This window comes from Canis lupus, chromosome 6, assembly GCF_011100685.1.
Source record: "Canis lupus familiaris isolate Mischka breed German Shepherd chromosome 6, alternate assembly UU_Cfam_GSD_1.0, whole genome shotgun sequence".
Classification (NCBI taxonomy): Eukaryota; Metazoa; Chordata; class Mammalia; order Carnivora; family Canidae; genus Canis; species Canis lupus.
The window spans coordinates 56,052,275-56,078,618 of record NC_049227.1 but is presented as its reverse complement, the minus strand read 5'-3'; the positions used below and the strand labels follow the sequence as shown (position 1 = coordinate 56,078,618).

Sequence of the window (26,344 nt, the reverse complement as noted above, 5' to 3'; positions counted from 1 at the left end):
TGTTTACTGTTGTAGTAGTAGTAGTGATGGTGTATGTCACTACTGGCTGGTTGTAGGGATGGAATGGTGGACTAGTATGTTGAATAGATTACTTATAATATTTTTATAATAATATACTATTATCATGACATTTATTGACACAATGGCATCATGCTAATTTCCTGATCCATTTACTTTCTTTTTTTAAGCAAGGTATTTTCCATATGAAAATATGAATCAGTGAATCTACTAGTATATTAATAATAATGATGATGATAGTTTACCTATCCAAAAGTTACCATTTTGAAACTTTACCCCTCAAGAATCTAGAAGCCTTACGGATTTCTGAAAAGTTAAAATAGCAATAAAAAATGTATTCACATGTGAAAAATGAAAAATTTCCCTCATTTAATTTTTAACCTGATCTCATTTCTAGCATATTAAGTTAAAGATGTACTTATTTATTAGAGCACATGTAGCAGAGGAGGGAGAGGGAGAGAGAATCTCAAGTGGACTCTGTACTGAGCGTGAGCCTGACACAGGGCTCAATCTTAACAATCCTGAGATCACGATCCGAGCCAAAACTAAGTTGTTGCTTAACCAACAGACATGTCCATTTTGATTGATGATACATGATGACTTCAGATTACTTGGTAAAATACTTTTTGGTTTGTAGGCATAAAAAAATGAAATTGGTCATTTTTTTAATAAACTTACACTATTTGTATGGCAGAGATTAAAATTTGTTTAGTAAAAGAAGCTGATATGATAGGTATGTATCATTTATTATTTATTTCTTTTTAAAGATTTATTTCTTTTTAAAGATTTCTTTCTTTTAGAGAGAGAGAGGAAGGTGTGTGTGGGGGGGGAGGGGCGGGGGCAGAGAAAGAGAATCCCAAGTGGGATTCCACTCCACTGTGTGTGGAGCCTTACAAAGGGCTTGATCCTGGGACCCTGAGATCATGACCTGAGCAGAAACCAAGAGTTGGATGCTTAATTGAGCCACTAGGCTCCTCATTTTATATTTTTCTAGTAAAGATAATTACAGTATTAAGTTCCATCATAGAGATTGCTCCATGAAATTATATTCCCTTATTTCCACCCTAAACTATTCCTTTTTGGTTCAAATGTGTGGTATACTGGAAGAGAAATAGATTGGATGATAGAAGCCTAATAGCTACTTATTTTAACCAGAACAGAAATCTCTCCAAATTCCTTTTGATTTTATGTTCTGTACCAGTGCCAACCAAACCTGGCCCACATAGCTGGTACTTCTAGAGCTGAGTGACTCTTAAGATAAATGAATAAATAATTGAATGATCTTTGTTTCAGTTTAGTTAAGAAATTAGGATCTCAGTCTTATACTGAACCTTTGTCAAAGTACCGCTTTCTGTCCATACTAGATAGCATTTTTGTCATGTACATCATTGTAATGAGGTTATTCTGCTAAGAGCTGCCCCAGATATTTAGGATAGCTTAGATACGGAATAATCCAACTAAAATCAGTTTTTATTTTCTGTTTAGTCTTTACTTTCTCATGCCTCTTTATCTTCCTTTAAATTTTTTTTTTTTCATTAAGGAAGGAAAATAACCTTTCAAGAAGCCCTTTTTATTTTCATTTCCTTCTTGAGACATTAAGAACTCTTGGTGGAGTACCTGGTGGCTCAGTTGGTTAAGCGTCTGCCTTGGGCTCAGGTCATGATCCCAGGGTCTTGCTCATGATCCTCCCTGCTCAGCGAGGAGCCTGCTTCTTCCTCTCCTGCCCCTCCTGATTGTGTTCTCTCATTGACTTGCTTGCTCTGTCTCAAATAAAAATCTTTAAGGAAAAGAATACTTTGGGTATTTTTTAAACCTTATGTAGAAAGTTTGTTTTTTTAATTATTATTTAAGATAAATACTTTTTACTTTTATTGTTTTTATAAACTATTATAAATTGGTGTTAGGGATAGATTAGCATAATGTTAAATTTACTTCTTTCTGATTCTTGCCTTTAATATTTTCCTTACCCTCTCAGCTCTTTTCTCCTCATGGCTTAGCAAACACCATGACACCTGGAGAACCTTTTCTTTAATGTCATGTAACTGTATTTTCTTGATATGTTTGGTTTGGACTTCATGTAGTTATCATTAGCATATTTTAGCTTTTTGATATTTTGTTCTCCTATCATTCCTTGTACTTTTTGTGAACCATAAAGCTCTATTTTTATCTCATTTCATTCTGTTATACCTAAAATGATGCTGCCTGCCCCCGGACCCCCCAACTTAATTATTCATCAAATTACTAATCTACCTTTTTAACTATTGGATTGTCTGTTTCAATTTACGTATGCTGCTGTCTCTCTTAATCTTGGAAAGAGTGTGATGATACTCGTTACCATTGTATTCTTCAGACCTGTATTTTCTGGATAGCAAGCATCCAGCAGTAAACTGTTGAGGAATGATCCAATCAATGTAGAATGTTTCATTTAACTAGTAAAGAAACTCAGGCTCATCACCTTAATGAGAGTCACAAACCCTGTTCCTGATTTTTCTATTAAAATGTTTTATATTTTTTTTCTTGTATTAAATGTTAAAGCAGAAACTAACAAGTAAAACACAAAGCTCATAGGAAAGAAAGTTCAAATCAGTCGTATTAAATATTTTGATAGTAAGCTTAAAGGACTTAAAGACTATTATTGTTTAAACAACTGCAAGAACAGCTTGATTGTTACCGGTGTTGGCTGTGTAGATCACTTCATTAATTTCTTGGCTCTTTCATAATGCCTTAAGTAGATTCATTTCCAAATTATTTTTTGTACCATTTGAGTAATGTAGCAGTGACTATATGTATAAAATACAGGTAAATCAGACAGCTTTAGCTGTTTATTTGAATTTGGACTTTGAAGATATTATGCAGTTGTCTTTTAAGAATCCAGTATTTAGAAGGGAAACAAATTATCGTCTTAGTCATTTTAAGTGTACATTTGGGGTGCCTTAAGTTTATTCATACCATTATGCAACCAATCTCCAGAACTTACTCATCTTGAAAAACTAAAATTCTATACCTGTTAAAAACAACAACTCCTCATTTTTTCCTTCTCCCAGCCCTGCAATTCTATTTTCTGTTTCTATGAATTTGACTACTTTAGAGGAGTCATAAGTAAAATAGAGTAGTTCTTTTTCTGCAGTGGGCTTGTTTCAGTTAACATAAGGGTTGCACATGTTGGAGCATATTCAGAATTTCCTTCCTTTTTAAGGCTGAATATTACTCCATTGTATGTATATATCACATTTTATCTCTTTATCTGTTAACATTTGGGTCCACCTTTTGGCTCTTATGAATAATGATGCTATGAACATGTGTGTACAAATACTTGTTTGAGTTCCTGCTTTCAGTTCTTTTGAATGTATAACTAGAATAAGAATTTCTGGATCATATGGTAAATCTGTTTAGTTTTTTGAAAAACCATCATACTGTTTTTCTCAGTGGCTGTGAACTGTTTTACATGCCCACCAGCAATGCCTAAGGGTTCCAATTTCTTCACCTTCTTGCCAACACTTGTTATGTTTGTGTGTGTGTGTGTGTGTGTGTGTGTGTGTGTGTGTTTTAAGTAGGCTCCTTGCTCAGTGTGGGGCTTGAACTCAGGACCTCTGAGATCAGGATCTGAGCTGCTGAAATCAAGAGTCAAATGCTTAACTGAGCAACCCAGGCACCCTTTGTTTTTGTTTTTGATAGTTGCCATCTTAGCGTAAGAGAGCTCAGTGTGATTCTGAGTTGCATTTCCCTAAGGATTAGTGAGTGATATTGAGTATTTTTTCATATGCTTGAGGGCCATTTGTGTATCTTTGAAGAAATGCTATTCAAATTCTTTGTCCAATTTTTAATTTTAATTCAAATTATTTGGGTTTTTTGTTACTGAACTTTTAAGTGTTCAAATATTTTTCTGGATTTTAGCCCCTTACCAGATAGAGGAGTTGTAAATTCATTTTCCCATTCCATTTGTTGCTTTTTCATCTGTTGATTGTGACCTTGGATGCACAAGTTTTGTTTTGTTTTGTTTTTCTTTGAGAGAGAGAGAGAGAGAGAGTCAGAGACACAGGAGGAGGGAGAAGCAGGCTCCATGCCAGGAGCCCGATGCGGGACTCGATCCTGGGACTCCAGGATCGCACCCTCGGCCAAAGGCAGGCGCCAAACCGCTGAGCCACCCAGGGATCCCCTGGATGCACAAGTTTCACATTTTGATGTTCAGTTTATTTTTTTCTTTCATTGCTTGTGCTTTTGTTGTCACATCCAAGAAATCATTGCCAAATCCAGTGTCATGAAGCTTTCCTCCTATTTTTTTCTTAAGAATTTTGTAGTGTTCTTAGGTTTAGGTCTTCGATCCATTTTAAATTAATCTTTGTATATAGTGGAAGCTAAGGTTATATAACTTTATTCTTTCGCATGTGGATATCTTTTCTGTTTAATTTTACACTATCTGAGAAAAGATTCATGGCTGTAAGTGATGGCAAACCCACTTCAAATGGTAAGTATAATGGGAAATTTATTGCTTTATCTGTTGATACCTTTTTTTTAAAGATAGATTTATTTATGTATGTATGTATGTATGATAGAGAGCGAGAGAGAGGCAGAGACACAGGCACAGGGAGAAGCAGGCTCCATGCCGAGAGCTTGATGTGGGCCTCGATCCTGGGACTCCAGGATCGCGCCCTGGGCCAAAGGCAGGCGCCAAACCACTGAGCTACCCAGGGATCCCCCTGTTGATATCTTTTATTGATTTTACTTTTTAATTAAAAGACTGGGATGCATCTAGGTCACAGAGAAGGAATCAGTACTTGAAACACACCCAGAGCCTGTTGTTTTTTCTTTAAATAAGCAAATATTTTGTTAGGGGCTTCTTTTAGTGGGTTGCCTTTATTCTTTTGGTGCATACTGGCTTTCTCTGTATAGCAGGAAATACAGTCACCAACAGGTCAAGTTTTATGTCTCAGATATTCAACTCAGACTGGCCTCAAAATTATATCAGGTCCCAAGACATAAAAAATCTAGGAAGTAAATTCTTTGGCCCAGTGAGATTCAGTTTTCTATCTCTGTGTCACTTAATTCAGGCCCACAAATAAGGGCCATTTGTATTAAAATGGCAACTCCTAAGCATGTTAACTGTTAGATATAGGGGAAGGGGTAAGTAAGAAGAGGGATGCTGGGGCACCTGGGTCAGTAGGTCCATTAAAGTGTCTGCCTTCTGCTCAGGTCTTGGGGTCCTGGGATCCAGCCCTGTATCAGGCTCCCTGTGAGAAGTGAGTCTGCTTCTCCTTCTGCCTCTGTGACCTCTCTTGCTCTCACTCTCTCAAATAAACAAATAAACTTTAAAATAAAAAAAAAAAAAAGAGGGATGTGATCAGTCTCAGGTATCTATTACTACACTTCTGCCAGATGAAATAGTATGATTTGTATCCTATGTTACAGATAAGTATGATATTGATGACCTGTTAAATAGGCAGTAGAACTCAGCTTCTCAAATGTTGAAAGATTGAAAATGTATAGAGGTGATTTTCAGCCTTTAAAAATCCTAGAGATATCTTTACTCCCATCATTTAACTGTGATATTAATAAAAATGAATTAAAGTTTTGAGAAATTATTTGAGATATTTTATAATTTTCCATAAAACCAAAAATAAATAAAAACATGACAAACTAGAATGGATCAAAAAGATTAAAATCAGCAATTTAAATTTGAATTAAGTAATATGATATTTAATATCACAGATATAACTAGAATACATATGGCATACGGTAATTTTTGGAGATGCCCATTAAATTTAGAAACCTTCTCCAACCACTGAAGGACCAATGAACCATGTTAATTCCCTTGTATCCAGACAACATGATCCTAAGGTAGTTAGAAAACGTGGGTGAAACACATATATCAAAAAATGAAGTACCATTGTATCTAGGACATCTATTTTAATTTCTCTGATATATATTGCATATGTATAAAACTTTGTGTTTCATTTAACTCCTGATTTATAGCACCCTACTCAAAAACATGTCTTATATATAAACTGCTATCATAATTGGTTCCTTGGAGATCTCCGGACTTGTTAAATGAGAGAAGAAAATACTGAAAAAGGATCACCTATGGGAACTGACAGTAAAGGCAGATTTGTAGAGAGCGATGAATTGCCTAACACATCTTTAGTTTAGGAGTAACATAAGTGCTTTTCGCTTACATGTTTAAGATACTCTGAGATTTATTTGATCTAATAAGCATATTGAAAATGCAAAGTGAGGATTTATGGGACTTACTAAGCATTCACACTTGTTATGAATTTTTGTTGACTTTAGACTGTTCTTAGAATGTCCAAAGATGAGCAGCTACTTTGAGAGTATACGTTATTTTTGTATGTTTTTATCATTAAATTTTTTTTAAATTATAAAAATAGTATGTATTTTATAGTATAATCATTGTAACATGTAAATTCAAGTCCCTTACCACTCCTTCTCCCTGGAAGTGAGTACAATTAATAATTTGTTGTGTCTTCTTCCAGGACATGTTTTCCTAGAGTAGAAGTTTTGATTTGGTGGATAGAATATAAACAAAACATTTTAGGCTGTGCTTTAGTTTTTTTAGTGTCAAAGTTGGCTTGAATGTAGTCTAGTGGCTTGTGTATGGTTTCTTTGCGCTCTGGATACTTGAAGTTTGGGAAGAGTAACCTATTGATGGGTTACTTTTACATAAAGAGTGGCAAGAGCAATTAAAAAAATATTGCTTAGGGGATCCCTGGGTGGCTCAGCAGTTTAGCACCTGCCTTTAGCCCAGGGCGTGATCCTGGGGTCCCGGGATCGAGTCCCGCGTCGGGCTCCCTACATGGAGCCTGCTTCTCCCTCCTCCTGTGTCTCTGCCTCTCTCTCTCTCTCTATCATAAATAAATAAATCTTTTTTTTTAAATAAATAAATCTTTAAAAAATATATTGCTTAGGACTAACCCTGCATACACAAAAGGTAACAGTTATATTACTTTCTTCTTTTTCCCCTTCCCTCTTGTATATATGTGCTCTTCCTCTCAGAGTCTAGGGTTTAAATTAATGTTTTTTATGTTATGTTTAAGCTTTCTTATGACTTTCATAGTTAACCTCTGGTAGTCATAATTCTAAGAGTGAGAAGCCCAGCTCGGATTGGTTTATTTATCTATTTTTTAAAAAAAGATTTTATTTATTTATTCATAGAGACACAGAGGGGGGTGGTGGGCAGAGACACAGGCAGAAGGAGAAGCAGGCTCCATGCAGGGAGCGTGACGTGGGACTCCATCCAGGGTCCCCAGGATCACACCCCGGTCTGCAGGCGGCGCTAAACCACTGCGCCACCGGGGCTACCCTCAGATTGGTTTAAATAAAGGATTGATTGGCTTAATGTGACTGGAAAGTTCAGGAACCTGGGTACTCAGCAAAGTCTCTTTTCCTTGTTTTGCTTTCCTCTCTTTAATTCCCAAGTAGTCTGTTTCCACAGGGTGGACCTAAGATTATGTCTTATCAGCTTAGCTTCAGCAGAAAGAGAACATGTCATTCCAAGAAGTACAGCAGAAATTTTAGGATTGGCTTTTGTTAGCTTGGAATAATGAGGCTGGATCAAATAAATATTTCTGGACCATAACATTGCCAGCTGCACTGTAACTACATAGACATGACATTGGGAGAACTATAGTTTCAGATATGCTAGGCAGTACTGGAATAGTAACTACCAAATCCCAGGGATTTTACACCGCAAAAGTTTACTTGCTCATGCAAAGTTAGCTGCAAGTTCAGGTGATAACTCTCTAGGGTAGTCCATGTGGTAACTCAAAAATCCAGACCATTTCTATTTTCTTCAGCTTGAAGCCTCCACAGTTGCTTCAGCAGGGAATGGGAGAGCCGATAGGGTAATGCAAGCGGCCTCAGTCCTTTAATCTGATAGTTGCACAGACTATACAGAATTAGCACTTGGTCCTGCCCAGCTGCAAAGGGGTGAAAATGTACAAAATAACCTTTTTTTCTAATGAGCAGAAATGTGCTTGCCACAGGCTGTCAAAAAATAAAGAAGGCTAGTGAGTGATGCAAAACAACTAATGTCCGCATTACCTGGAGTTCTAAACGTTTAGTGCCTAAAATGTTGATACACAAAAATAGGTTCAGAGCGTGAAACTTCTTGCTCTTTGAATGTTCTTTGCCCAATTTTGGCCTGTTTTTGTTTGAAGTAATTCATGGATTTGTGGTTGAAAATTACTGACTTTTTAATATTTTTTATTTTTTTATTTTATTTTTTACTTTTTTATTTTTAAATCACTGACTTTATAATTTCTAGAACACAACACATTTATAGGTTGGAGACTGTAGTGATCATTATCAAGATGCTCATGAGTCAGTTACCTTCCATGGATATTTTTGGTACCAGTGTACCAGTTCTTTGATGAATTAACTATTTCTTAGAACTTAAAAAATTCCTCATCTTCAGTGATATGCTTTCTTGGGTTTTCTAAGTTATCTATCTTAGGGGTTGGAAAACTTTTTTTTTATAAAACTCCAGATAATAAAAAATTTTGGCTTTCTGGGCCATATGTCACAACTATTCAACTTTGTTGCTGTTATTCATCTCTTCTGTTATAGTGCAAAAGCAGCAGCAGAGAATACATAGATGAATGAGTATAGTATGTTCCAGTAAAACTATATTTATTAAAATAGGTAGGTGGGTGGGCCATAGTTTGTTTACCTCTGATCTACTTGATTGCTCGTCCTTACCGCTTTTCTCAAGCAGTTTGTCCTTCCCTATTAAATGTGTATTCCTAGATTAACTACCTAGATTAACTACCTTCTCTTCTTTGGGTAGCCTCATTTTCATTCGTTACTGTTTTAACTATCTTAGGTGCTGGAATCAGATTTGAGGTGGCTTTTGGTGTTATCACTTTTTTTTTTCTTTTTTTAAGGAGAGGGAGAGGTGGGGGCAGGGTAGAGGGGAGAGAAAAGGAATCTTAATCAGGCTCTATGCCCAGCGAGGAGCAGACCCAGGACTTGATCTCATAACCCTGAGATCATGACCTGAGCTGAATCAAGAGTCAGATGCTGAATTGACTGAGCCACCCAGGTACCCCTGGCGTTGTCCTTTATTAGGTATTTGACCATGAACAAGTTACTTAATGTGTCTGAGTCTTGTAGAATAGGGCTAATAATACCTGCTTGTAGATTTGCTGTAAGTATAAGATTATAGAGTGCTTAGCATAGAGATTGGTAAATAATATATGAGTGACAAAAATGATAGCTCTTGTTTTTGTTATTGTACTCTTACATGGTAACTCTTAATTTGTATCTAGATCCCAGAAGTTTCCTCAGAGTTCCCAGTTATTGTTTGTTTGTTTTTTAAGGATTTTATTTATTTATTCATGAGAGAGACAGAAAGAGGCAGAGACATAGGTAGAAGAAGAGGGAGAAGCAGGCTCCCTGTGGGGAGCCCGATGTGGGGCTCTATCCTAGAACTCCGGGATCATGCCCTGAGCCAAAGGCAGATGCTAAACCACTGAGCCATCGAGGTGCCCCTCAGAGTTTCAGTTTTTACAGCATTTCTCTATTGGATGTTTTTATTCAGCTGTTCTGCAGTGTTACTTAAGAAGCATTCATCTTCTAAATAGGAGTCTTTCCACATAACAAGTTTAGAAATGGGATTCTAGTGCTTAGTGATGTCAGGGGGCATTGTGAATTTCTTGATCTTCCCACTCATGGTTGCAAGATATTGCAGACTGCTTTATCCTGTCCTCACACATCTGTATTCAGAGCAATAACAAAGTGTGAAGAAGGGACTTCTGGTGTATTTTTTTTCCTTTTTTATTATAAAAAAAGCTAAAAAGTTATTTAAGAAATAGAATCTCTAGGACTTGAACACCTTAATGTGGAAGAGACTTGATTTCAAGTGTAAGATGATTGCCAAACTTGATTTCAAGGGTAAGATGATTGCCAGATTTTTGGCTGAAATGTCTAGGTTGATGGTAGTACCATTAAAATAAGAAAGGAATAGGTTTATAAAGAGAATAAATTCCATTTTAGACTTGTATTTGATATACTCATGGCAAATGGGTATATCTAGTAGCCATTTCTCTTCCTACAACAGCTTTATTGAGGTATCATTTACATACCATAAAATTCACCCTTTTAAGTATACAGTTCAATAGTTTTTAGTATATTCACAGAGTTGTCAAACCGTCACCACTATTTAATTTTAGAATATTTTTATCATTTCAAAAAATAACCCCTGTACCCATGAGCAAATAACCCCTCCCTCAGGGCCTGGCAACCACTAATCTACTTCCTGTCTTTATGTATTTGCCTGTTCTAATTAACCTAGTTATTCAGATCTCTTCCCCATCTTTTTGAATTCTCTCTTAGAAAGGACTCTAGGTCATGCACAATTAATTACTGGGTTGGTAGCTAAGATTCATCTTTCTTTCTGTTGGTATAGTAGTACCTGAAGTAATTAATGTGTAGCACATAGATTTGCTCATGTTTGAATTAATAAATTAATTCATCCACAAAAATGATTTTTGGTGGTATTTCAGGTAACCATGACTAAGAACCACTGGTGGAAAAGGGTATTTATTTAGACTTCCTTAATATGATGTAGAAGGGCCCTGCTGCCCCCCATATACCTTTCAGCCTCACTAATTACCATTGTTTGGTTCACAGTTGATGTTCCAGCAACACTGAACTCATTCATAGTTCTTCCTAAATGCTGTAATTTTTCACTTCTGTTCCTATGTTAGATCTTCTCTATTTAGAATCCCCCCCCAGGGCTTTCTGGTTGTCTAGTTCTTGTTCACCTCTTCACTGTATGTCAAGGAATCAGAAATTTCAGCCTTTTCCTCTGGAGAATCTCCTCTATAGAGCCCTCTGTTCTTATTATTATAGCATGTTATGTAAAAGTGTTTTATATAGTTGATTTCTCTAGGCCAAGGATCTCTGAACTTTTTATTGCTTACGTGTAAAAACTGAACACTGTTCACGATTTTTTATAAATAATATACATGTACTAGTGTAGTAATATGTTAAATATTAATAAACCTTTTAAAATTTATTTTTAATTTTAGTATAGTTGACATACTAGTTTCAGGTATACAACATAATGAGTTAAACATTTATATACATTGAACAGTGCTCACTATAAGTGTAGTTACCATCTGTCTCCATAGTTATTGCAGTATAATTGACTCTCTTGCCTATGCTGTACTTTAAATCCCTGTGACTTATTTTATAAGTGGAAGTTTGTGTCTGTTAACCCCCTTCACCTATTTCACCTACCTCCTCCATCCCCTCCTCTAGCAACTACTAGTATATTCTTTGTATTTATTACTGTTTTGTTTTGTTTGTTCATTTTTCTTTTTTCTAGATTAAACATACAAGTGAAATCATATGGCATTTGTCTTTCTCTGACTTATTTCACTTAGCATAATATCCTTTAGGTTCATATGCGTTGTTACAAATGGCAAGATTTGGTGCTTTTTTATGATGCCATAAAAATAATATTTTAATTATATAATATTCACACAGTAATATTCCTGTGGAATGAGTAAGTGCACACATGACCTACAGCGTCTTTTTTTTTTTTTTTTTGCCTGTATCATCTTTATACATTCATTTATTGATGGGCACTTAGGGGTGATGAAATCCTTTGACTTTTGTTTGTCTGAGAAACTATCTCCCTTCAATTCTGAAAGGTATAACCTTTCTGTGTAGAATATTCTTGATTGTAGATTTTTTTTTTTTTCTTCCCCCTCGTTTGGCACTTTGAATACATCGTGCTGCTCTTTGTGGGCTACAGAGTTTCTGCTGAAAAATCAGTGAATCGGCTTAGGTGGTTGTTCCCTTGTACTTTATTGCTTTTTTGTCTTCCTCCTTTAAGAGTCTCTCTTTAATTTTTTACATTTTAATTATTATGTACTTTGGTATGGACCTCTTTGGGTTTATCTCCTATGGGCTTTCTTTCCTTCCTTGACCTGGATATCTGTTTCATTCCCCAAGTTACAGAAATTTTCAGATATTATTTCTTCAAGTAATTTATCCCCCCTCTTTCTTCCATCTGGGACCCTGAAAATGCAAATGTTAGTAAGCTTGATGTTACCCTCTTAACCTAATCTTTCATTTTTATTTATTTTTTTAAAAGATCATATTTATTTATTTATTTGAGGGGGAGGGGCTGAAAGAGAGAGAGAGAGACTCTCAAGCAGACTCCCCACCTTTTTTTTTTATGGGCCCTTTAAATTGAGACTTTATTAATCCAAAACTAGAGAGATTTTATTTGTTGCAGATGCCCAAAGTAACTCACAATTACTATGAGCCTTGAAGAATTTTTATTTAACATAATGAGAGGTTTGATAACTTATATTTGAGACTATGTTGCGCTCTTCTGTGGCTGTTTACCAGCTGTTTTTATGACGATAACTCCGAGATCTGGAATGTGATAAAAAATGAGAGTGTTTTGCTGTTTGTGCTTTATTTTTTTATTTTTATTCTTTTTAATTTTTATTTATTTATGACAGTCACACAGAGAGAGAGAGAGAGAGAGAGGCAGAGACACAGGCAGAGGGAGAAGCAGGCTCCATGCACCGGGAGCCCGATGTGGGATTCAATCCCGGGTCTCCGGGATCGCGCCCTGGGCCAAAGGCAGGCGCCAAACCGCTGCGCCACCCAGGGATCCCCTGTTTGTGCTTTAGCTTTGGAATTGGACACCCACCCCATCCCCTACCCCCGAGGCCAAGCCAGGCTTAATGCCAGGACCCTGAGAGCATGGCCTGAGCCCTGAGCTAAAACCAAAAGTAGGATTTTTTTTTTAAGATTTTATTTATTTATTCATGATAGACAGAGAGAGAGACAGGCAGAGACACAGGCAGAGGGAGAAGCAGGCTCCTTGCAGGAACCCCGACGTGGGACTCGATCCTGGGGATTCCAGGATCACGCCCTGGGCCGAAGGCAGCGCTAAACCGCTGAGCTAGCCCGGCGCCCCCAAAAGTAGGATATTTAACTGAGTGAGCCACCCAGGCACCCCAACCTATTGTTTTAAAAATTCTTTTTTGCTGTTGACAATCTAGAACATAGAATAGTGGATGATTTCCACTATTCTGTCTTCTAGGTTGTTGATTCATTCTTCTGTTTCCTCTGATATATTTTTCACTTCATTTTTCATCTCTTGGTTCTTTTTTTAATATTTTCTAACTCTTTGTTCAAATTCTGAGTTCATCTACTCTTCTCTCAAATCTGGTGAGCTGCTTTATGACCATTATTTTGAATTCTTTATCAAGTAGATTGTCTTTTTCTGCTCCATTTAGTCCTTTTTCTGAGATTTTGTCCTGTTCTTTCATTTGGATCATATTCCTCTATTGTTTTTGTCTCTCTGTGTTTTTTTCCATATATATAGTAGGTCACCTCTGGCTCCTGGTCTTGAGGGCAGTGGCCTTATGTAGAAAGTGTTCTTTGGGATGTAAGTAGTGCCATCCTCCCTGGTCACTAGAATCATGTACTCCAGGGATTTTCCCAGGTGGGTTTTGTGCACCCTCCTGATGTGACTGGGCTGCAGCCCTGCTGGCTGAGAGGCCTACCTGGCCTGCTGTACGTGTGCTGGTAGGTGGGGTTAGCTTCTGGTATAGCTGGTCACTGGGCCCAGCTGTGACTGTTGCAGGCATACTGAAGGGCTGGAGGGTTGGGTGACTGGGCCCCAACTGCTTCCCAGGACAGGAATTGCTTTGGAGGGGTGCTCTTCTGGCTAGGGCTGCCTGCTGGGTGTAGTAAGGTGGCAGTTGCTTTGGAGGATGCTGGTTCCAACTGAGCTTGCCTGCTCGATGTGGTGGATGGGAATTGCTTTGAAGAGGTACCTGCCAGAGCATTTAGGTTGAATGCAATTGGTCTGCAAGGGAACACAGGGCTGGGTGAGCAATGTTCCCAAAGTAGATGGAGAGTTTCAAAACTGGTGCCTGCTACCAGTTAGGTGGCAAGTAGGCTGAACCAGCACAAGAAAAATGGTATCTGCCAGCACTTGCATTCCTGGAGAACGTTCCTGTGGACCCCTACCCCTGTGCACACATCCCAAAATTAGCTAATAAATGTCCTTCATGTATGGCCCAGGCACTTTTCAAACTGCTGCCTCTGTGACATTATTCACTGGTTCTTTGAAGAGCAGAGTCTCAGTTTCCTGTAGACTTCTTGCTCTCCCATGAAGTCCTGCTGATTTTCAAAGTCACATGTTATGGGGTCTTGTTTTCCCTGTGCAGATCGCCTCGGTGGGAGGGTACTTTATGTGGGGCTTCATCCCTTTGCTCCTCAAGGAGGACTTCTGCACCCGTGATATCTTTATGCTTGTGGGTTGCCATGATGGGATTTTGGTTCTTGAGTGTGTCTCTGCCCCCACTCTCCTTTTGGATGTGGCTTTTTCTGTATATCTTTAGTTATAGAACAGGTGTTCTGCTAGTCTTCAGGGCACTTCCCAGAGTGAGTTGCACTGTATGTAGTTGTTGTAGCCTTGAGTATTACGGGAAGAGAGAAACTCAGGATCTTTCTTCTCCATCTTCTCCTCCTTTCTAGTAAGGCTTTTGGTAAACAGGTATATGTAAGGCATAAGGCTTTTATCCTGTACCTTATTTACAACCAGTGATGACTGTGAGTTGTTTTTTTGGGGAGAAGTTTTTGAAGATTTTATTTATTTATTTGACAGAGGGAGAGCAAGCATGGGGAGGGGTAGAGGGAGAGGGAAAGAGAGAATCTCCAGTAGATCCTGCGCTGAGTGCAGAGCCCATTCCTGAGATTGTGACTTGAGCTGAAATCAAGAGTTGGACACTTAACTGACTGAGCGAGCCAGGTGCCCCAACTATGAGTTTTTTAATTAATTCAGTACATGTTAACCCTTCTCAGTGTCTTGCTTGTTCTTTCCACCATTGTTCAGGGTGTTTAGACTTCCTTCTCTAGCATAACACCTTTTGTATACCTTCATCAAAGCATTTATTATGCTATTATATTGTAATTATCCATATATGCTTATCTCCTTTCAATAGAGTGTAAATCTCTTGAGCATGGGTACTCTCATTTCTAATGTTCCCAGTATCATTGCACGGTGCCTAGCATATAGTAGGTAATTATAGAATGAATAAGCTGAATTAAGTGGAATGAATCGATAATGATTTCAAAACAATTAAGACAGCGATTCTTTTGAAGTATTTATTTGAAAAACCATAGGCCCATTAATTTTTTAAATGCTTAAAGGTTAAAGCAGTATATCTCATTATTTGTGTTGATGGACTAGTTTCTTTTTAAGTTCCCAAGTCATTGCGCATTAATGCTTTTGTAAAATACAGTAAAAGTTTACTAGAAAAATGACATAAAAAGAGACATAAAATATAGGCACCAATTTTTTTTTATTAGATTCAACAAACATAAAATTACTCTCAACTTCTGTACTTAGCTTTTTGTGGATTGGTACAAAGAGTCTGTGGGCCTTTACTTGTTCATTGACCATATTTTGAGAATGGCATAAAGCACTGGTAAATCCTTTACAAATATTATCCACTTTAATTTTCATAACCCTGTATTGTATCTTGCCACTTATAGGAAACCAGGCAAGTAAATTACCCAAGGATGCATAGATGGATGCCATACAAAACAGCTAGGACTCAAACCCATGTAGTCCAATCTGATTTCAGAGTCCATGTTATAGTCTCCTGAGTTTGCAAAGATGAGATGAGATAGTATTTTAGTCTGAGACTGTGTAGAATGATGGTGGATGCAGGAAAAGAAATTTACAAGTATTAATGTAATTAATTTGCCTAAAAGGGAGAATGTTAAGTATTATGTAAAAGCAGAGTGATGGAGGATGCTGACCTACTGTTCTTTTATCCTGTTAGTGAGTCAGCATCTGTTTGTTACCTTAGTTCATCTTAAAATTCCTGATTTGCAACACAAAAGTGGTGATATTTCTTTGAAATACACATTTTTTCTGCTGTGACTCAATTTCATACATTGAAATTTGTTTCTTCTGTTCTTTGTACCTTTTCTTCTCTTCTTCCTCTTACATCTTTTCTTATTTGATAGCATAATCATCCAAATTACTGTGATTACACTTACACAAACACAGAAATAACATTTCTTTTTGCAAGTTTCAATATTTTAAGAACAAAATGTAAGGATCACATGTTAATGATAGTAGATGATTATGTTGCTGTCTTATTTATATCATTAAATTTTTGATATTATGAAATTGGCAACTTTTAGAATATATCAGTTTTGACAGTAATATTTTTTATACATTAAAATCTTTTTTTCTTTTTGTAGAAATCTGGTTAAGAAGTACTGTCCCAAACGTTCCTCCAAAGATGAAGAACCAAGGTAAATTCTGTACCTGTTTATTACAGTATATTATAATTTTAGAAAGCTTACATTTTTGTTATTTAGTGAAATAAATATGCTATTAGCTCTTTATAATGATTTTTTAAAGTTTTAATTAAAAATCACAGTTTTTTGAATAGGAACTACTATTTATTCTAATAAGAATGAATATTTCAGTGGGCTCAGTTTTCCGGAATAGTTGAAGTATGGGTTTCCAAGTAAAATGTGGACTAGGACTTTGAGTGATTTGGTCTTGAAAAGAAAAGGATATTTTCCCCATACTTTATGTTATAGTTATTAGCTTGTTAGATTCTTGCTTTTACTCTAACAGATATTAAAACAGTTTGGCTGGCTAGTTTAAAGAGATAGTGAAAAGGAAGGAATGAAGTTTTCAGGGTAACCTTGGAACTCTGAATAAAAATTTAGGACTGGCTTATGAGCTTTTTAGTAGTCTTAAACACAGGGATATGTGGATGGCTCTAAAATACAGAAAGAAGAGACTAGACTTAATACAGCTTTATGTATAATTGTTAGTTGTTAGGATTCTTAGGTATAATGTTAATGGAGTCCTATCTGAGTTACTTGCCTTCAGCTGGAAGAGTGTTTGGGCAGTGTATTCAGAGTAGATCTATACATTTTAATACAGCAATTTTCTTTGTTTCTCTCCTTCCCTTCACACACATTATTTTACCCTTATTTTTGCCCCTTCTTACCCCTCTTTGATGCCAACCAAAATGGCACTTTACTTCCATTCAGGATGTGGGCAGGCATACAAGCAGCCGTGTCCAGAATTGATAGCAAAATTGTTCTGTAGATCAGCCATCGAGATGCATTTGAGTGGTATGATTGGCAGGTTCTGTCCTCGAGAGCAAGCACATCATCTCTGCACCAGGTTCAGCTGCCAGTCCTAGGAATCCAAGTTCATTCCCCAGCTCAGGCCAGTCAGTTGGCTACTTAAGAGATTCCAGTATGCCAAAAGAGCCTGCAGGTAGTATTCTTATTATTTTTTGACCCCATATATTCCTTTATTTAGAAGTTAAGACTACTTGAAGATATACAAACATATACAACTGGAGCTAAATGTGATATTCTTTTCATACAAAGTTAATTTGGAGCTACTAGTGGAGAGTTAGGTTGAGTATGTTAAAATTTGTCAAGTGTCAGGCTCAGTCCATACCTCACAGAAAACATTTTTAAAGAAAAAAATATATAAATTTCATCATTTTTTAATATGTTTTTATCAGGTTTACCTCGTGTATAGCCTTTTTTAACATCCTTAACGAGTTAAATGACTATGCAGGACAGCGAGAAGTAGTAGCAGAAGAAATGGCGCACAGAGTTTACGGTGAATTAATGAGATATGCTCATGATCTGAAAACTGAAAGAAAAATGGTAATTATTGTTTTCATCTAGTTACATAGTACATGAAACATTTTCACTTAATTACTTTGCTTTTTAAAGTAATGTTCAGTATAAACTGATTTTCTATTTCAATTTCTTGTAGCTAAAATTATTTTAAGATACTCTTGCTTATTTGTGATCCTTTTGGATTTAAGACCAAGATTTGGTAACCTACAACTCCATGGGCCAAATCTAGCTTATCGTTTTTCTTAGTTCCTATGAGCTAAGAATGGCTTGTATATTTTGGATAGTTGTAAAGAAAATCAAAAGACTATTTCATGGCATGTGAAAATTATATGAAATTCACATTTCAGTGACTATAACTAAAGGTTTTTTTTTTTTTCTATAACTAAAGTTTTATTGAAACAGAGCCACTCATTTACTTATGTATTTACTGTGGCTTCTTTTGTTTTATATTAGCAAAGTTGAATATTTGTAAAAGAGACCACATGGCTTGCAAAACTTAAGACATTTATCTGACCCTTAGTAGAAAACATTTGTCTACCCCTATTCAAGACAAATCATATATTTTTTTCTAGAGATTTTATCTGTCTTAAAGGATATACTTAAAGTATTCAGATAATACCTATAAATGTATTTTAGAGAGTTTTTCTTTACTAATAATCTCTTCCTAAGTCTTGATAAAGTTATATAATTAGTACCCTGAAAGAATACAGTGAAAAATAAAGGTTTTGGGGGGGATTTAGACGTTTATTATTTAAATTAATTTTTATGTCCATTTTATTTGTTTTTTGGTTATGATCTTCAGCATCTTCAAGAGGGACGGAAAGCTCAACAATACCTTGACATGTGCTGGAAACAGATGGATAATGTGAGTTAATAGTGTTTTCATGCTTAACATAAAATTTTGTAGACTAGTTTAGCTCCAGATTCTCTTAGACTTCACATCTTTTGAGTTTAATATTTCTCAGTGTATTTATTCATATTTGACATTGGTGTAAATAGAGAATATAAGGTCATTTTGTCCTTTTTTTTTTTTTTTTTTGTTCTACATGTTCTATACTTGTACCAACTCTGTAACCTTCAGGTAACTGTAAATGTTTAGGAATATACTTTCTAGGTTGCCTGAGTGGCTCAGTTGGCTAGGCATCTGCCTTGGGCTCAGGTCGTGATCCTGGCCTCTTAGGATCGAGCCCTGCCATCAGGCTCCCTGCTCAGTGAGGTGTCAGCTTCTCTTTCTTCCTCTCCCTCTACCCTATACTCCCACTCATGTCTGTCTGTCTGTCTGTCTCTCTAATAAATCATTTTTTTTAAAAAAAGGAACATACTTCTGACTTTCAGGAGTTACCATAAAATATTGATAGAGGGTCAGGGTAATGGGGGTATAAATAGTGATATATCTCAGAAGACCATTTGACAGAGATAGAGAGGTCCTAGATTCTAGTTCTGCCTTTTGTAATTTCTTTTGATTTCATCTTTAGTGTATGAAAAATTAAGACAGTGGACTAGATTATATGAAATGTTTCTTCCAGTTCAGTGATTCTATAATAATGTAAATGTTCCTACTACTGGGCTCCTGATCATAGACCATTCAAACTTAGAAAGAAAATATTTGATAGTATTTATAGATAAAATTATAAAATCATAATAATTATTTACTGTAACAAGTTTCCAAGGGTAGGGGTTGCCTGGGTGGCTGAGAAGATTGAGTGGCTGACTCTTAATTTCTGCTCAGGTTCTGAGGAGATTGAGCTGAGCCAGGAGCCTGCTTGAGGATTTCTCTCCTTTTCCCTTTGCCCCTCCCACTGCTTGCTCTTTCTCTTAAATAAAAAATTTTTTTAAAATCCCCAAACTTTCCAAAGAGGCTTGCTGATGTGGTTTCTCTTAAATATTCTGGCATATAGTCATTTGAAAAATAAGATGTCTACTTGGAACATTGTTGACTCCTTTCCTTAAAATTCTCTACCAAATGATGTGCTGTAGTATAAGTTTAATATTCTTTCTGGGGGCGCCTGAGTGGCTCAGTCAGTTGAGTGTCCAACTCTTGGTTTCAACAGGGTCTGCTTTAGATTCTTTCGCCCTCTCCCTCTGCCCTCCCCATTCTCATACCTTGCGCTTTCTCTCTCTCTCTCAAATACAGAAATAAAATCTTTAAAATATATATTCTTTCTGATGTCTCAGGTTAGCAAGCAGCTTACTCTTTACTTGGATATTTTTATTATGGACACTGTGTATTCCTTGAAAATTATGCTAAAGGGAGTTTTTCATGATAAATTAATTTAGTTTATGATTGTTGGGAAAAGTACTTTTAAGTTTGAGATTTAAAAAATCTCATGTGGGCAGCCCCGGTGGTGTAGCGGTTTAGCACCGCCTGCAGCCCAGGGCATGATCCTGGAGACCCTGGATCGAGTCCCACGTCAGGCTCTCTGCATGGAGCCTGCTTCTCCCTCTGCCTGTGTCTCTGCCTCTCTCTCTCTCTCTCTCTGTGTGTCTCTACGAATAAATAAATAAAATCTTTAAAAAAATAAATAAATAAAATAAAAAAATAAAAAAAAATCTCATGTATATATGTGTTTTAGGCTTTTTTTTTCTTTTAAAATCTCTTCTCTTAAAATCACATATTCTAAGATTAAAGTTCTACATAAAGGTCATTGATGTAAGATTCTAGGTACCAGTGCTGATTGAGAATTCTTAGTTAATTGTCGCTTTCATTTTTGTTTTCATTTTCATTCTAATTGGTTTTGACAAGACTTTTAGATACTGTTTACATTTATTAAATTTTAAATTACCTTAACTAGCATTCTTAGTATCTGCCATCTAATGAGTGTATATGTATGTGTGTTTTCATTTACACATAATAATAGACTACTATACTCATGAGTCATTGGTCCCTTTAAAAACTTGTGTTGGCAACAGATTATTCCTGTTAATCTGTGCTGACTTGACTTCAGAACAATTGGCAGTTACTAAGCAAAAGTTAGAGAGGTCATAAGAAAGAAGCATCAAAAAAAAAAGTGGGGGTGATTTCTTTAAGGCATTAAAAATACCATTAAAGGTAAGTTAAGCTCAATTCATGTTTATTGAAGGTTTCCTTGACATGTACTGAGTCCTGGTACAAAAGTAAACAGTGAAAAATAAAAAGTGAATAGTGACATAGTCCTTTTTTTGTGGAGCCTGCAGTCTAGTAAGGGAGACAGACAATAGGATTCCTGTGGAATATGTAGAAATATGTGCAGGATCCCATTTCTTAGTTCTATATCTTTCTGTTTATTTATTTTTTTTTTTTTTATATCTTTCTGTTTAATCAAGAAAATAAAATAAAATTCCTGACATTTTTGAAATAATTGAGGAGATTTAAAGAAGTGGGAGACACAGGCTGAATTAGTGACAGAGTGTTGAAATTGAGGAACATAGTTTAAAAAGACAATTATTAACCCCAGGATAATGAAAATAGGCCACACTGGCATTTAAGATGAGGGCAGAAAAGAGTAGCCTGCAAAGAAGATTTTGAAGGAATGGTGAGAGATTACCAAGATAGAAGTATCAGAGATGCCAGGTCTGTCAGGCGGCTCAGGTAACTGAGCATGCAAATTTATAAGAAATGCTCAGAAATGCAGCATTTCCAGAGTTGATCAGTAGCTCAGTGATGTCACTAAAGCTGCTTCTCCTTTCTGTGTCTGCTTTGCTGTCTTGACCATGTTGGCTTTTTTTCTCAGGCTTGTCCCCTTATGGCCAACAGTCAAGCTGTCTAGCACCACATCCTCATTCAGCTGCATGCAGAAGCAGGAAAAAGAGGTTCATTTCTCTTCTAACTATTCCTTTTTATCAGAGCGGGAAAACTTTCAGAAAATCCCCAGCAGACTTCCTAAGGGGTGCCTTTGACAGGATTAGATTACTTGACCATGCTCTAGCTGTGGGGAGGCTGGAAAAACAAGTATATTTTCAGCCTTTACACTGGGAGATGGGCTCTTCCAAGAAAGGGTAGGGAGTAGCAGTGGCTGTTGATTGGTTTGTCACACAAATGATGAAGGAAGAAGAGTCTTTTTTGGAGTATATTCCTGTATTGTATAATGATGTCTTTCAGGAAGTAGTATTTTTAATATTACTGTACTAGTAGTTTTTTAAATATTGTACTAGTGATCCTTTTGCTGTTGCAGTGAAATTAATAAGATTTTTTTCACAAATAATAGGACACCTAATATAAAAGTACTTTTGTATATAGTAGCTTCACAACAAAATTAGTAGCCTGTAGCTACTCAATTTGAAAACCCCGCTGTAGGGCATCCCCCGTGGCCCAGCAGGTTAGTGCCGTCTTCAGCCCAGGGCATGAACCTGGAGATCTGAGATCAAGTCCCACGTTGAGCTCCGTGCATGGAGCCTGCTTCTCCCTCTGCCTGTGTCTCTGCCTCTCTGTGTGTGTGTGTCTCTCATGAATAAATAAATAAAATCCTTAAAAAAAGAAAAAACTACTCTGAACTGAGTTCCAGAGAAGTAAATGTGGAAGTTTATTTTTAATGTGGAAATTTAATCTTAATAGAGACACTGAATAATATGTGCATTCAGATATATTTATGTGCTTTGAATAAATTGTACGTTTCATTTGATGTTTTACACTAAAAATAGTACATTTAAAGAATTTTATAGAATTTTTGAGCATATTTATTTGCTGTAAATTGTACAGGTATGTCTGGTTCTAGTTAGCGATCTGAGCTAACTCAGAAACCTCTTAGCTACAAATACCTAGATATAATAGCTAAAATATTTTTTATTGTATTTTAACTTCTTAGAGCTGAGAGAAAGGGGAATCTGCAATTGCTAGAAACTAAGGGTAAACCAGAAGCCGCAACAGTAGGTGTATGATCTGATATGATGGCATTTGAAGAATGGAGGCAGAGGTATTGGGGTGTGGTGGTTTACTGGACCTTGTTGCTAAGGGCTTAAGTTTTAATACACAGGGACAGAGATGGTGTTTTAGCTCTGTATGTTGTAGAGAGTTGGAATGGATATCCCTATATAAAATTTTGAACCTTCAAAGGGACTAACCCTTTAGCAGACTATAAAAACTTTGGCCACTGGCCGAGGGAGGCAGCAAAGAAACTTGTCTCTATCTGAAAGTCAAAGGAGGAGAGAGGTACCTTGTGAAAAATTTAAACCTTTGACCTTGTAGTTAGGAGGTTTGGAACCCAGATTTGTCCCTTGTATAGTTTTGTAATTCCCAAGATAAGAAATTGGCATCTAACTTGTTCTAATAAGGGGTTAGGTATATAGAAAATACTGACATCCTCTGCTTTTTTCTGAATGATTCTCAGAATACAGGTAGCAAGGAATATGTTTTTCCAGGTAAGAAATTGAGGAGTCTCCTCTGGGAATCTAACCAGCTTGAGAGAAAAGATTTAAAGGTAGCAATATAGGTTTTTCCAGGAAAACTGCCTTGCCATAATACCCTAGAAGAAGAGACAATAATGCACAATCTCTACCTGCAGAAGTTTCAGTTGGCTTTTAAAATAAGAACATATAGGGGATCCCTGGGTGGCGCAGCGGTTTAGCGCCTGCCTTTGGCCCAGGGCGCGATCCTGGAGACCTGGGATCGAATCCCACGTCGGGCTCCCGGTGCATGGAGCCTGCTTCTCCCTCTGCCTGTGTCTCTGCCTCTCTCTCTCTCTCTCTCTCTCTCTCTCTGTGACTATCATAAATAAATAAAAATTAAAAAAAAAATAAATAAAATAACATATAAGGAAAAATCCTAAGACATTTAAAGAAAACATCTAATGTAAATACTAGAGACCAAAACTAATATGGGTAGGGGGGTGCAGCTTTCCTTTGACTGTGAAAGGAAATAGAAAATTGCAAAAACAAGCAAAACATTTGCAACACTATTAATACTCTGAAAGAGAGTAGAGAAGATACTATGTGAACTAGGAATAAGGTCCTATCAAAGAAACACAAAAAAACAAAAGAACTTTAGGATAGCAGAAATGAAAAACTAACTAGAAAAAATAAAATTGAAGAAATCTCTCAAAGTAGAGCAGAATGACAGAAATGGAAAATATAAGAAAAGTAGAGAGTTCATCCTGTAGGTTCATTTTCAAAACAATAAGCATTCTAAAAAGAAAAAACATTGAAAATGGACAAAAATAATTCAAGAAAATTTTCCCAGAACAGAAAGACATGAGTTTACAGATGGAAAGGATTTTCTAGGTGCTCAGTACAGTGGACTCACGCAAGACATATCTTTATGAAATATCAAAACAGGAGAGAGAGAAGATCCTCCCAGCTTCCAGAGAGGAAAACAAGTATGCTTTATGCAAAGGATCAGGAATCAGAATGGGATCAGGAAGCTAGAAGATAGTGGATTAGTTAGAACTTTCACATTTCTGATAGAAGACAATTCCCAACAGTTTCATACTCAGCCAAATTTTATCAATTGAAAGTGATAGTAAAGGTATTTTTCAGCCATAGAAACATAGAAAGTTATATCCCTCAAATCTTTAGGAAGCTACTGTTGAATGTGTTCCTGCAAAAAAGGAAATGAACCAAGAAAAGAGGAAGGTATGGAATTGGGAATTAGAAGATTCAAATCCAAGGGGAGGAAAGGATTCTCTGCAGTGATAATGAAGGGAATTTCTAAGTAGCAACTTTGCAATAGGTTTGGTTTGTGTAAGCAGTCCAAATTTCAGTAGGTCACTTCCTTTGGAAGAGATTTCATTAAGAAAATAAAATGGATAGAATTCTGAATATGTTGAATTAACTGAGGAGAGATTTTTAAAGAACTATGTACACTAGGGTGGAATTAGAAAAAAAATATGTTGAAAACTAAGCAAAGGTAAAAAAACAAATTTAAATCCAGGAATAAAAAAAGAAGTATGCGAGAAAGGAACTATGGTACATATCGCATGGCTCTGTAGTGAATAGCTTTTACAAAGTCATAGTAATTTGAATTAAGTAAAAATGTTAAAGGCCCGGTTCTGGGCTAATGGTATTACTGGGACACCTGGAAGAAACAATATGAAGCTGATTTGGAGGGACATTTCCATATCCCACCACAAAAGAATAAAAACAAACACCAATACCAGCCAACCAAAGAAACCTACAAAACCAAACACAAGGGGATCCCTGGGTGGCGCAGCGGTTTGGCGCCTGCCTTTGGCCCAGGGCACGATCCTGGAGACCCGGGATCGAATCCCACATCAGGCTCCCGGTGCATGGAGCCTGCTTCTCCCTCTGCCTGTGTCTCTGCCTCTCTCTCTCTCTCTCTCTCTGTGACTATCATAAATAAATAAAAAATTTAAAAAGAAAAAAAAAACAAAAAAAAACACCAAACACAAAAACCAAAGAAACCAAACAAGTCCAGCTGAAAGCTTATAATAAAATAAAAACACAAAATAGATGTGATTTTTTTTAATTGGTAAATGATATAATATTAACCCAGTCATGCTCTATGATTTTTTTCTTCACAGTTTACATTCTGATAATTTAAGTCACGTAGATTGATTATAATACTAACATTTCTTTTCTCATTTAGAAAAGTTTTATTTTTAGTGTGATTCTATATGGTGGCAGCATTTTAAAGTTAAAGATAAATTAATTTTATTTCTCAGTGTGTTATTTTAATTTTTTAAACAGAGTAAAAAGAAATTTGAAAGAGAATGTAGAGAGGCAGAAAAGGCACAACAGAGTTACGAAAGATTGGATAATGATACTAATGCAACCAAGGCAGATGTTGAAAAGGTAAGAAATAATCTAAACTAACTTTGATATCAAAATATTATTCCTTGCACATGGAGGGTAGTTGCAATATTTGTATTGGTAGTTTCCCCAAGAGAAACACTATGCCTGAAACTCAAATATACCAATATTTGTGTACTTCAAATCATAAGTTAGTCTGAGAAAGTAATAAGTGTTACTTTATCGTAATGTCTTAACTGCATTCAGAATGCATAGGAAAGACATGGTTGCTATTGAGAATTGAGTTTCTATCTTATTCCAAAACAGAAGAGAAAATCTCAAGTAAGTTGATGGGTTGTGCAAATAGGGGTTGGGTAATATGCCTCCCCAACTTGACATATGGCAAAACAAGATCAAACTGCCAGAGGTATGTGATGTTAACTATTTGTCTTTGTTTCACTCACTCACTCAACTCGCTCATTTATTTACTCATTCATTTTTGGAAACTGAAATCTCTTGTCACTAACTGATCCTGGATCAGATGTTCTGTAATGAAACTTTGTAGGATCAGCCCTATAACTATCGCTGCTTAGCTTTTCCTTCTTCCCTCTGTATGCTCTTTATCTTAGAACATTTGACATAATGATAGAGCAGAAATATTGAGATTTTGAAATAACAGGTGAACCTTACTCCACTTTTTTGTATATACAAAGGCCCAACAGGTATATTTTCAAATTAGGATAATTCTCTATAGGATAAGAACAAGAAAAAACTAAGAAGGAAGAGAGGAGTAATTTATTTTCTGCATTCCGTTTTCCTTACCACTTAAAAGCTATAAAATTATATAAAATACAGGTTTTACAATTACCTTAAAATCCTTCTGGTATAACTTGTAAGGCTTTTTTTTTTTTTAACCTATTTTTTAGTGACTTTAGACCTCTAATGATAGTAAGTTCCTAATGGTTGGAAATACAAT

General features: G+C 36.3%; 1 protein-coding gene across 5 annotated transcripts in view; it reads left to right on the top strand.

Moving 5' to 3' along the window:
• FNBP1L (formin binding protein 1 like) overlaps positions 1-26,344 on the top strand; it is a 109,724-nt gene that overhangs the window by 56,653 nt on the left and 26,727 nt on the right. For 4 of the 5 annotated variants that reach the window (XM_038541311.1, XM_038541314.1, XM_038541313.1 and 1 more), the window contains exons 3-6: positions 16,288-16,341; positions 17,586-17,733; positions 18,512-18,574; positions 25,327-25,431. In XM_038541311.1, coding sequence (XP_038397239.1) covers positions 16,288-16,341; positions 17,586-17,733; positions 18,512-18,574; positions 25,327-25,431 — 370 coding nt within the window. Of the gene's footprint in view, positions 1-13,111; positions 13,231-16,287; positions 16,342-17,585; positions 17,734-18,511; positions 18,575-25,326; positions 25,432-26,344 lie in introns of those variants that run through there. The other variant, XM_038541315.1, reaches the window with a different exon arrangement.